The 13430-nt window shown below is 40.5% G+C and overlaps 1 protein-coding gene and 1 long non-coding RNA gene across 3 annotated transcripts in view; one reads left to right on the plus strand and one right to left on the minus strand.

Annotated features, from left to right (window-relative positions):
* LOC310990425 overlaps positions 1–13430 on the plus strand; it is a 167479-nt gene that overhangs the window by 118604 nt on the left and 35445 nt on the right. The gene's annotated exons all lie outside the window — the stretch shown is intronic.
* Positions 431–13354, minus strand: slc26a11 (solute carrier family 26 member 11). Of its 2 annotated transcripts, none has more exons than XM_084001553.1 (15): positions 13238–13354; positions 12083–12316; positions 11754–11985; positions 10863–11055; positions 10381–10466; positions 9348–9564; positions 8697–8875; positions 8476–8548; positions 7810–7921; positions 7664–7719; positions 6395–6535; positions 6184–6311; positions 2900–2999; positions 2665–2798; positions 431–1611 (listed from the first exon to the last, which is right to left on the minus strand). In XM_084001553.1, the coding sequence occupies exons 3-15, from the start codon at positions 11955–11957 to the stop codon at positions 1462–1464; spliced, it is 1773 nt and encodes a 590-aa protein (XP_083857679.1). In that variant the 5' UTR covers positions 11958–11985; positions 12083–12316; positions 13238–13354; the 3' UTR covers positions 431–1461. The 2 variants fall into 2 exon arrangements, with proteins under 2 accessions (XP_083857679.1, XP_083857680.1); XM_084001554.1 differs by having other exon boundaries at positions 13159–13347.

Consider the following 13430-nt stretch of genomic DNA (forward strand, 5'->3'; position numbering starts at 1 on the left):
AGTGTGTCCAAGCAAATTTCCGTCTGTAGGATTTCATGATATATTTATCATAGAAGAATACATAATATTATTGAATGGCCCCATCACTAAACTTATGTATCTTGTCATTGGTAGGCTGAACAGTGTGGGAATATAGGTTGAATTTAATGTATACAAACTGTCACAACATATTTATTACTATTTATCATACTTAAGTGTTTGTGGGTATTGCAAAAAAAGGTTCATTAATACAAAGGTTCCCTTAACTCTTCCACCAGCACAGTGAATGTCTAAAGGCTGTGTTTGATAAAAACACAAATGATTATAATTTGGATTGGGCATTCTTAAAGGCATCATATACTTCGTGTATCATCTGTACATGTGTACAATTGTGCAACTACGCTATAACGTAAACATAACTATAACAAAGAAACACACATGCCTACACATGAAAATGTGAACTTTTATTCACTAAAAACTCCTGTATAAATGTGTAGTATGGGTTGAGATGGAATGATGATGTCAGTTACCTGGCAATGATTAAAAACAGTGAATTGTTGGTACGGTTACTCTGTACATTCAGATTTTGTATCTGGCAGTACTATCACCTTCATCAATAAAACATGGAAGAGTAAATGCTCTGTTAGTAAAATATATATTTAAAGGGATATTTCAACATTTTGGCAAATTCGCTTTTCGTTTTTAGATCGACGGTGCAGAGACGCAAGCTGCACGGTATTTCCACGTGTCCCTCATTAATAAGTACACAATCCAACAACTCCAAAACACTCTCGTGGACAAGTTGTGACCTGCAAATTCACCATGCTATAACGTATAATTATCTAACGTTATGACACATGAAGCAAATACTCTCGTAATATTACATTATTATTTCATAGTGTGGTGGATGTGCAGGTCACAACTTGTCCATGAGAGTGTTTTGGAGTTGTTGGATTGTGTATTTATTTTGATGAGGGAAACGTGGAAATCCTGTGCAGCTCGCGCCTCTCCCCTGCCGATCTAAAAACAGCTTTCACTGACAATTAGAGGTAGGCCTACCTACTCCTAAAACTATAGGGATTATGGCAATAGGAAAATTTGCAAAAATGTTGAAATATCCCTTTAAGAAATATTATTTCTCTAATTTCTTGCTCATTCACACAAAATGCAAAATGTCCATCAAAGCATATAAAACATACTACACGTGCCTAAACCCATGGTTTCGTGCCATGGTGATGTTGTGTAATCTGATGTTGTGCAATAATTTCCTTCCAGTAATTCCTTCCAGAGAAGTCTGGGAGATAAGAAGTTGAGTGCAATCATTTCAGATAGGAAAAACTGGGATATTACTTGGCCCCTGGCAGTTGATGTGCATGTAACTGCCAATTGCTGGAGGTAGTTCATCACAGTTTTACGTCAGAACAGCTCAATAATCCCAGATCAGAAACTTCACAGATGAGTGTTGTTGCTACTTTGCGTCCGTCAGTCATCTTCTTGCCGGTCTGTGATTGGATTGTTCTTATGTCTGTCATCGAGGCAGTTCCCTGACAACATCTGCAGCGCCGCATCCACACTGTGTGTGTACCTGAGGTCCTCAAGGTCAGCTGCCACAAGAACCTCCAGAACCGAGGGCTAAAGAAGTGTAAGAGAGAACAACATTATACTCACTTTTTATACAACAGTTTTGTCCCGACCAAGTAACCAGGGCTTCTTACTACATGTATCACTCTTTATAGGTGTTACATTAAAGCAGAAGTAAGCAGAATGTTTGTGTTAATATAAGTCTTAAATAATTATATCTTCAGGTCAGGTCTCTTTATGAACCTCTGCCAAGCGCCCCACACACACATGAATAATTGTTACCAACTGAAGCTTTAACGTTATTATCTATCTTAAAAAGATGCATGATCAGGGGGGTGCGTGGCGCAGTGGTTAAGGCGGCCGCCCATGTAGAGGCTACAGTCCTCAACGCAGGCGTCCCCGGTTCGAGTCCCGCGTCGGGCAGACCTTTCCTGCATGTCATTCCCCCTCTCTCTGCCTCCCCCTTTCCTGTCTATCTCACTGTCTATCAAATAAAGGCAAAAACGCCAAAAAATATACTTAAAAAAAAAAAAAAAGATGCACGATCTAATCAAATATTTAAAAATGTAATTTACAGTTGAATTAAATTATATATAGCGTCAGACAGGGCCGTTGCTAGGAATTCTGGGCCCCCTGAAAGAATACTAAAGTGGGCACCTACCCCCTGACTTTTCCACTTTTTTTCTTAGACTACAGTACGTATATATTATCATTTTTTATTTAGCCTACTTTGTTTTGATGCTAATGCAGCATTACTATGAGTATTAGTCAGAGTCTTATGCAGAATAATTCAGTCATATAAAGATTAGACTACAGGGGTTTTTTGTGGGCCCCTAGAATTATCATCACCGTTCTCCCCTATACAACGGCCCTGGCGTCAGAATAGGATGATGGGAAGAATAAAAGTCTGAATACTTCAGTGCACACCTGAGGTGGTGTGTAGACAAAGTTGCAGCTGGTGAGTAGGTCAGGAAAACGTGTATTTGTTTCTTAGCAACAGTGCAGTGACGGCCATAATGCGTTGTTGTTTATTACTGTTTATGGAAGTCCTATACTGCTTGAATTGAGCCGTTATTGAAACTGATAACACATCATCAGTCGTACCTGCAATCTGCAAAAGACCAGTTGCACTTCTCGTAGTTTGAACTGCCTCAGCAGGTCCCGGAGCTGGCTGACCACTGTGTAGTCTATGATGCTGACATGATGGCAGTCCAGGACAACTGACCGCGGAGGAGAAACTGAAGGGGGGAGACAGGTACAGTAGGTAAATAACAAGGAAAAACTGAAAGAAAAGAAGAGGTGGTGAAACAAGATGGATTATTAGCAAACAAACCCTCACCCTGCAGAGCCTGGGTGTGTATGAAGTGGCTGAAATACTCTGTGGCAGGAAAACTGAGTCCACTGCTCAACTCCATCACCAGGACTCCGTGGTCAGACAGCTGCACACAACAGACACACATCGTGAGAACAAACAACTGGACTTCACTGGAGTAGGACGGTGTTGGCCCAAAGTCCTCTGCCAGTTATTGTTGTGTTAGTGTTGTTGTGTGTGCTTGTGTGTGTCTGTCAGTGTGGCATCGTCCTGGTCAGAGGGAATCTGGGAATTGGAGGCACCTGACCACAGTCTCTAGCCCTATGGAGCATTGTTTAGTTTTGTTCTGCAGTTTTGTTTTCGTTGTGATTTGTGCTTAGGTAACGTAAATGGAGAAATTGGTAGCCACCTCTGTGACTGTAGTGACATCACTAAGATCTGAAAAGTGCAATAATCTATAATCTACCTCAGTGTTCATTAAAACTACGTTACCTAAGCACTTTCTAAACAGACACATGACACTTTTTTTTTACCCTTGTTTTTAATATCTTTTGTGTGATAATGGCTATGTGTGTGTGTCTATGTTATTTTTGAGTGCCAACATATTTTGTTGTAGCAATACAATGACAAATAAACATCCTTATAATAATTAACCTTTATCTTATAAATAGTGATATTTCTGAATTGGAAATATCTCTACTATGTTACCATTGAGTAAAGGTGAGGATATGGATAAAACATTATGCCATGGTATATGTAATTTTTTTTTTCAGTATTATGGAAACATCTGCCTTTGGCTTTAAAAGCTATAAAAAATATCCTGCAGTTGAATAATTGCCATTATCTCATCTGCTTGAAGGACCTCTTAGGGAATCCAGTGACAGCTTGTTTCAGGTTAAGCTTAGGACAGCTGTGGGTCTTGATGCTATTTGTGGGCGCACTTTGCACCATTGTGCTGTTCAACTCAGTGTGGTTTCCACAAGAATCTTTTGTTACTTGTTATGAATGTTTTTGAGAAGATTTTAAATAATTATATTTTGTGCTGTACTGAAGGAAAAGTGGATCCCTTGCAATTTGCTTACCAACAAGGTAATAAGCACCTTGAAAATCCTGCTGTTTACGCAAGACTTTTATTTGCTGATTTTTCCTCTGCTTTTAACAAAATGCAGCCCCATGTCTTGATTGAAAGATGTGCCTTTTGTTTTTGTTTTAAAGGCCCCATGCTGTGCACTTTTCTCTGGGTTTATTTACCTGCTGATATCCCTAACAAGATGTATCATTGGTTTTGAGTACCTGTGATCTGCTTAATATCGTCTATATTGCCCCTTTCTGTTGCCTCTTTCTGGAGTTCTAACAGGCACAGGTCATTTGGCCAATCAGAAGAGAGAATGAGAACCTCTCCTCTGATTGGCTGACTGTTTTAGAGTGGCATGTGGTCGGGCCAATCACAGGCAAGTAACTGAAACCTAAGCTGCATTCATAGAAATTGAAAAATAACAACTGGTCACGGTGGGCGGAGTTACCTTGTGTGTGACATCACAGAAAGGAGGAAGTGCTATCTGCTCGTCTCAAAGAGAATGTTCGTACAAATGGGCGGTGTGTGTCTCTCCGTTTATGACCAGTTTGATGCATGGGACAGTATATATGTGGCCCAGAGACCTCCCCAAGCATGAAAAAATAACCAAAATCACATTTTTCATGCCATGGGGCCTTTAACCTTCCTGGCAGCTTCTCATGTTGATTTGAAATTTTCTTACAAATAGGGTCCAGCAGGTTTTTGTTAACAGGCTGTCCACAACATCGACAACAAACACTTATCTTTACTTCATAGCACAGAAACTGACCATTGCCCTGCATACCAGAGATTGATAAATGGTGTGAAGACAGTTACCTAGTTGTGCTGCAATCTCTGCCCTCAAAGCTTTCCTTTTCTTTCTTTTTTTCCTCTCTTCTCTTTTGTCCTTTTATTCTGTGTCCTTGTCTTGTTTTGTATGATTGTTAGTTGTTTGGGGTTTTGTTTGTATGTTCAATAATGATTTGTATGGACTGTTTTTTAAACCAAATTAAAAGAAAAAAAAAAGAAAAAGAAAAAAAAAGTTGATCCCAAAAAAAGACAGTTACCTTGACCTCAATGTTTTAAAAACAAAAGACATGCTTATTGGTTTTAGACACAACACTGTACATGGTGTAAATGTCATACGTGATGAAGAGGTTCAGGTTGTGGACTCCAGATAAATCTCTTTGATTGTAAACTGAGGTATGACACAAACACCAGAGTCCATTGTCAAACCAGGTCAACAGAGGAGTTACTTGCTAACGAAACTGAACTCTTTTAATGTCAATGGGAGGATCTTAACTCGTTTTTATTGCTACTTCATCAAAAGTCTTTTAAACTTTTTCTTTTATTTGATGGTTTAGTGGTTTATCCATTGAAGATAAGAACAGCCTGCAGATCATCACTAAATTCTGTTCCAAGATCATTGGAGACGTGTGTTCCCTTTGGGAGCATCAGGTGGTAAAGAAGGTAAAGTGAAATATCAGCCAACCCCTCCATGCTCTGCCTCCCGAGTTCTCCCTGATGCCCTCAGGCCGTCGTTTTTATGCACCATCAAGGAGAACTAATCGTTTCTCCAGATCTTTTATTCCTTCTGCTATTAAGTTGTTAAACTCTGTTAGTAGTTTTTAAAATAGTCTTACAAGTACTTTTACATGATAGTCATGTCACACAATGTTATTTATTACCTGTGTGTCTGACCCCTGACTGTGTGGACTGATTGAACGTATAGGGTATGAGGTAAGCTGCTAATGAATTAATTGCCCTTACTGGAATCAATAAAGTTTTCTGAAGTCTGAAGTCTGAAATAAGATCATTCCCAACCCTTCCATCAGCCAATATAAAGGGTGTCGTGTCTTTTTTCCTACAACGTTCCAGCTGCGAAGAGGAAAGTACAAAGCTCAAAACCCCAGGTTACACGATGTTGATGAAAGTCTCCTGATAGTCACAGATTCTGGCTCTTGGAAGTTATGTATAGCGCTCTTTGAGGCTTTGACTGCGAGGAGTGGTTTAAATAAGAAATTGAACCGTGTCTTGAGTTTAGCTCAGTTTTACTGGTTGGTTGACTGAACCATTCACTCTTTTGGTGACTGCACCTGCACACTGCGATGGCAAATGACTGCTGTCTCTTTAGGGAAAACAATAAGAGCAAACTATCAATGCTGCCTTTGAGGGGTTTGATATGTTTCACAGTTGAGATGTCACACACTTGCTCACCCACCGTCCTGTATAGATGAATAAAGTAGGCTTACTGTACCTTTATCTGGGGTCTGGCTGTGTTGTACAGCAGCAGGACTCCAGATACAGCCACACCTCCTACGATGCCGTACTGCACCTGCCAGAAACTCATCAGGAACGTCACCATGAACGGCAGCAGGTCCAGCTCTGTGGACGACACCGGCACCAGACTTCAACATCAAACAGATACATTGTGAAACACTGAAGTTTAAAACTGAGCCAACACCTACTGCGAATTCTCCACATATTAACCACCACACGGTAATCCACCATCGGAGCTACGGCGCAGATGATGACAGCAGCCAGAGAGGCTTTAGGGATGTAGTAGAAGGCCGGCATGAGGAAGGCCAGGGATAGCAACACGATCACACCTGTAAAAAAAAAAAACAGGGAAAGAGAGGGAGAGAAGGTGATATTTAGAGAAACTGAGGAATATAAACGTAGTAGACAGGAAACACCATGACTTCGTTCCAGTTTTAGAGTGCTCACTTAAAATCCCTCGTGGCTGTATCATTTATTTAGTGACTTCATGAATAGCATGATGGTGGAGAAGGGGTGACAGTAAAGAAGACCAGATTAATATTAATTCTCAGTGCCTGTGTATGAGCCATGTATAAATTGCCTGTACTCACACACCCCGATGTCTCAGTTTTAAATTGTTGTTGAATTGATGTCAGTGTTTTGTAATCTGTCATTGCTTGTTTAATGTCATACAAGTTTTTGTCCAAAATGTATGTGACAGTGTAACGAACGTTTGACCATGCATAATACGTTTACAATTACTACGATGGTCTTATATGCACGTCAAATACAATATACAGTAATAGGCTAAGCAAGCTTAGCTGTTTTTTTTTTTTGGAAGCTCGCTTGGACGGCACATTTTGTTTAAGTTTAAGTTACTACTTTTAATACTGTGTGCTTTTAAACAGAAATAAAATTGTATGTGTGTGGGCCAACGTGTTTATAAAATATAAAATGTCATGCTTTTGTAGATACATTTTCGACAAAAACTTTAATGACATTAAACGAACAATGTGATTCACGTTCGATATTGACGTTCCTACTGCCATCCATATTGTCCATATTTCATATCTGTCATATCTGTATCCATTAGCATACAAAACCAATAGTAACCCCATGCTATAGAACTTTTAAAAGCATTTTATTTCATTATAGGCTGTTAAAAAAAGTTTTAAAGTGTTCCAAGCTTCACAAACAATTTTAGGTTTTTTTTTAACACTTGTAAAAGCGTGTTATTTATTAGTTTTAGTTTTATTTGGATTTTTCCCTGTCAAAAAACCATAGTATGGGTCCAGACTGTGCAGTCAACCATTAGTTAAGGGGTCTGAACGTGCGGGTCCACAAGTGCGGGGGTCTGACTGTGCAGTTCTCTGGGTCTGCAGCCAGGGGCAGAGGAGCAAAGGGGAGCGGTGGAGATAAAATATGATTCCACCACTAGAGGGTGTAGCAGACCCACAGGTGGAGGAGTCAGGACTCACTGGTGATGATCCCTCCTGCTGGGGAGCAAACCCCGGTCTGAGAGTTCACAGCTGTCCTGGATTTGAAGAGAAAACATGACACAGTAAATATTGCTCTCTCTCTCTCCCTCTCTCTCTCTCTCTCTCTCTCACACACACACACACACCTGCCAAAGCTGCCAGTGACAGGGTAGGCTGACACAAAGGACCCCATGATGTTGGTTACACCGATTGCCAGTAGCTCCTGGTTGGCATCGATCCTGTAGTCGTTCTGGCTCGCTGAGGACAAACAGGAGGTTAAAGAGGAAACACTCTTTCTTTAGCTGCCTTCATTCAGATTAGTTGTTGCCAAGTGGGGATCCATATCAAACCATTAACAATAAATAATTCTATTGCTGCTAGTACTGTGTAGAAAATAACATTTGCAACAGTAATTAATATGTTTCCATAAAAGGGCTTTGACTCATTTAACATGCTAATGGAGATGATAAATCTACATGTTGATGTTTCTTTACTGTGTTGCGATGCTAACATTTGGTGATCATTGTAGAAACAAAGTCCAGTGGCTGAGACTGATGGGCATGGTGTAATTGTTTTTTGCTGGTATTTAGTTATAAACCAAAATAATTGATCTGGGTAACTGATCTGACAATGGAGCTAAAAAAAAAATAAGGGACCACAGATTATGCACCAAATTTCCTGGATATTCCTCTTCTAGTTTCTAAGATATTTCACTCAAACTAATTCAGTCCAGATCAAACTGGTGGACTAACCAACAGACTGACATTGGGCATCATTTGAGCCACACTGACAGCATGGATAAAAACACTTACCAAAAGCTTTTGCAATGGCAATGCTCTCTAACAGACCCATGAAAGGAATCACAGCAAGCCCTCCTCCAAAGTCCTGCACACAAACACACAAAAAAACAGCAGAGTCAGTCATTTTTCTGCAGAACTGGATAAATCTCAGGAAGTGAAAGTTACAACGCAACAATATGGCTGAAAAACCTTCTGCCTTCATCTTGTTACTGGCCCTTCTCTCTGCTCTTTACCTCTACAATCTCTCCAAAGGAGACGATGGTGCCGTTGCTGGTGGTGTCTGAGGTGGGTGGGGGGCTGAATGGCGGGAGCCCCTGGGAAATTTTTCCAGTGATTGTGAACACGTGGTAACCATAGGCATCCCAGGAAAAAGCTATGATGGCGGCAGCAACAACCACCAGGGCGTTACGCACTGACAGAGACAGAGAGAGAAGGAGACCACAAGTCATGTTAATCTTTGGTAAAATAAACACTGTACTAGGGCTGCAACTAACAATTATTTTTATCATCGATTAATCTGTCGATTATTTAAATGATTAATCGATTAGTTGTCTGGTCAACAAAGTGTTAAAAAATGTTGAAAAATGTTAATCAGTGTTTCCCAAACCACAAGATGAGGTCGAGATACTCAGTTTATTGTCATAAAGGAACGAATAAACCAGAAATATTTGCATTTAAGAAGCTGAAATCAGATAATTTGGACTTTATTTCTTAAAAAACGACTTAAACCGATTGTTCGATTATCAAAATAGTTGACGATTAATCTAATAATCGATTATTGTGCGATTAATCGATTAATTGTTGCAGCTTTACATTGTACATGCTTGTAAAGAGGACAGATTCATACAGTCATACAGGCACAACACACACACACAGGTACTGACTGGTAGCAACGGCCCACACTAGTTTCCTGGCGATTCTGGAGCAGCGCGGCCCGTTGTCTGAATCCAGACTCATCTTCATAAACATCAACATGACTAACAGGCCGAGACAAAGTAGACCCAGGACCACATCCCCTATCCTGGCCTCTGGGATCTTGTAGAAGGTGTAGTAAACCTCCAGGTAGAACTGGTGGGGGATGTTTTGAAGTCCCAGAATATTCTACAAACAGAAGCAATCAGACTGAGATCAGATGAAACCACAGAGCTGTGAAAGCAGTGGGTGAACTAAAAGATGAAGTCTCTCTCTCCAAGTCCGTAAACCAAGATAAAATGGAAATGTTTAATTATGTTCCACCCACTTCTATGTTTGGCAGTCTGACTGTACCAAACATAGAAGTGGGTGGAACATAATTAAACATCTAGCAGCAGAACTTCAGAGAGCACGAAAACAAACAAAGCTGTGTCGAGAACAAGAAAGTACTGTATTAGTTTTTCTTTCAAATGTAACACAATCTGCCGACATGTGACACAAATCCAACACAGAGCTGGTTCCCTGCTCCAGCTCAACGTAACTAACTAGCTGATTCTGAATCAGACAACTAATAAAGTAAATAAAGTAATTTGTATTCGTATTCGGAATATTCTCTTTCTCCATTATGTGACAACTGAACCCAGCTGTTCTGTAAACTGTATACTGGTGTAAAGCCCAAATGACATTTAATTGATTTGATAATTAACAGAAATTGTATCAATATTTTTAGTTTAAAAAAATGCATATACATACATACTATTATTATCATTGTGAATGTTGATTTGAGGTGCTATACGTAGGTTTTCTGTGCTGCTATTAGTGCTGAAGTGATATTTGACAGTTTATATTTTGTTGATTGATGTCAATTGTTTGTTCTTTCCTTTAGTCACTGTTTATATGGTTTTGTGAATTTAATGTAATAATAAAAATAACACAGTGTCTTTGAGTATTGTCATAAGATAGTGAGTGTAGGAATTGGTGGCTTTGTGTGTGTTTGATGTTCACCTTGACCTGGCCAAAGCCAATGGTTACTGCAGCAGCACAAGTGAAGCCTTTTATTACAGGGAAAGAGATGAAGTCCAACAGGAAGCCTGCAGAGGAAAAGCAAGGCAATGAATGATTGACACAGCCGTGACCCTTGCTTCAAAAATAAAAGCACGTTTGAGAGCCACACATTTTTGAAACTGTGTGTGGTTTTGCACAGGAAGTTGTAGATGTCATTGGAGCAAGTGACTTCCTTGCACTTGCAAAGTAACATCCAACTTGTCATCATACAAAATAGTAACGTTGTTACTGTTTTTTCACTGGGTCTTGATATAGATATAAATCAATGTCAAACACTGTGGCTCATTGTGGAGAAAAGTTGTATTTTAATTTGCTAAAAATTCACCCACTTGGGTCCCGAGTTTGTCTAAATTAAGAAAACCACCAAAAAAACCAAAGCTGGCATCACAGGGTTTTCACATGACCTCAGCTGCTCCCCTCACCTAATCTCAGTAATGCCATTACAGCCTGGATGAGTCCACAGAGGAGGCTGAGGAGTACGGCACGGTGTGGCTGCCCCCCCACCACAGAGAAACACAGGAGGGACATGATGGCTGTGGGACCCAGAGTCACGTCCTTAGAGGTCCCCAGCAGGGTGTAGATGAACCCCCCCATGAAGGCAGAGTACAGTCCGTACTGTGGAGAGAGGTGCCTTTAGATTAAAGGAGGAATAACAGTGCAACGAAAGCTTAAAGGGATAGTAATAACATTTTGGCAAACAACTCCGTCTCTTCTGTTATTATCTCATAGCGTGGTGAATGTGTGCACACAATGTGTCACAACTTGTCCATGAGAGCATTTTGGAGTTGTTGGATTGTGTATTTGATGAGTTTGATGAGGGAAACCAAGAAATCCCATTAGCCTCCATAGCGTAGCTCTGAGCAGCTCACGGCTCTGCTCCGCCATTCTAAAATAGCTTGCACCGACAATTAAAGGTAACACACTTACTCCTAAAACTATAGGGATTATGGCAATGGGCCAATTTGCCAAAATGTTGAACTATCCCTTTAATTAATCAATGTTTAACATCCCTGTCCACTGAATATTGCTTCACTTGCATGTTTGAGCTTGATTGTGCAGAAAACTGCAGAGTTTGTTTTCACATGTATCTGCTGCACTGTGTTCAGGTTAAACTTCAGTTTAAGATGTGTGCATACAAGCAGGAGTCATGACATCACAACTAGTTTGTAAACCAGCTGTTGCTCACTGGGCAGTGTCACTGGAACAAGATCGTTTTAACAATTTGATCAAACTGAATGAAGCTGAATTGAATATTTAATGAGAATTTCATCAAAAACATGAACCTTCACAGACAAGACTCGGCTGGGACTCACTTGCACAGGAAGGCCAGCTACCTCGGCGTAAGCCAGCGCCTGCGGTACAGTTGTCAGTCCGACGGTGACGCCTGCGAGCAAGTCCATCTGAAGCCACCTCAGTCTGTACCTGGGCAGCCAGGACAGGATGGGCAGCCAGGCCTTCAGGGTGCTGTAGGAGCAGCAGCCCCGGGCCGACACTCGCCTCAGCAGAGGGCGATCCATCGTGAGGTAAAGGTTAGAGGTGAGAAACCTAGAGGAGAGAGGGATGGTAAGATGGTGAGCAAACAGATAAACCAAGTTACACATCTAAATATGGTAATGTTAGTAATAGAATAAAAGTCACTTACACAACAGTGAGAATTTCTCTGCTGTTTTAAATGTCACTCATTGGATTTTAAGAAAATGATGCTGGGTTTCTCTGGTTTGGGTGGATTCGTCCCTCTCCACAGACACAGCGCTCAGGGAAACTCAACAAAGATGTGCTTAGTGCACACCCATGTATCAGTTTTGTGAGTTTTCCTCGACAAATACACAGCTCAGCAAAGGGAGCAGGCGCCATATCTTCACATGCATGCTATGATCTGTCCGTGACGGAAAAAACAACAACAAAAGTCAACCTCCTGCATGCTGCCAGGTTGTAGACAATATCCATCTGTGGACAGGTTTGTCTAGTATTTTAATAAGGGAACCTGTGGTCTTTGACCTGAACAAGCTCTCAGGGCATGATGATCATATGATGATCATATGATTGGTCAGTGCTTTGCATACCTGACTCTGACCTGCGATTGTTTTACAACACACAGAACTTCTTCTCCGCAGTCACCTACAGGTCATAAAACTCCCTGACTAAGAAATATCCACACACATATTCTTCTTTCTCATAATAATGTTTCTTCTCGAGGCAACATAACAGTTCTGACACAATGTCACTTATTTCAAACGTAGGTCAAAACTCAAACTTGAACAAAACAGAAGGATATATAAATATGAGGATAAATATGAAACAGCAAATAATATGTGAACCCATATACAGACAATATATTCACAGTTCCTCTGGATGTGTTTTGTGACGAGCCTGATGAATTCAATAAGACAAAACACATCGAATAAAGTTATTTTGTTTACTGCATGTGTTGCTGGAGTTTTAACCCCTTTTGATGATCTGCTACACTGACAAGGTGGAAGAACAAGAATAACTTGAATCAAACAGTAAGACGTGTGACTGGGTTAGAATAAACAGAACACAATTAATTAGGTTACAGAGCAGAACTCCACAGGACTGAACAGAAGAAAAAAAAACAATAGAGTAGAATAGAATAATGTGCAGAGACAATAAAAAGAAACAGAACAGTTAAAAAAGCACAGTAGAAGCTGCACCATTGAGTAGAACAGAAAATGTAAGAATAGAATAGAATAGACAAACCACAGCACTTGGTCTGGAAGAAAAGAGGTAGAGTAGATCAGATGAGAATAGAAGAGTAGAGTGTAGCTGACAGTCTCACCGGCTCCGTCCTCCAGACTCCAGACTCTACTCATCCGTGGTTCAGCACTGATTTTTTCCTCCCAGATCCACTCAGTAAAACCGTTTCTCCTTTTACTGAAACCACTTCCACTTCCACTGATGAGGCGCGAGACCGGAGAGAGGTTCCTGTTTGCTCTGCTCACGTGACCTCCGTCATGTGACCACGGGTTGTT

Source organism: Trachurus trachurus, assembly GCF_905171665.1.
Source record: "Trachurus trachurus genome assembly, chromosome: 1".
In the NCBI taxonomy this organism is placed as follows: Eukaryota; Metazoa; Chordata; class Actinopteri; order Carangiformes; family Carangidae; genus Trachurus; species Trachurus trachurus.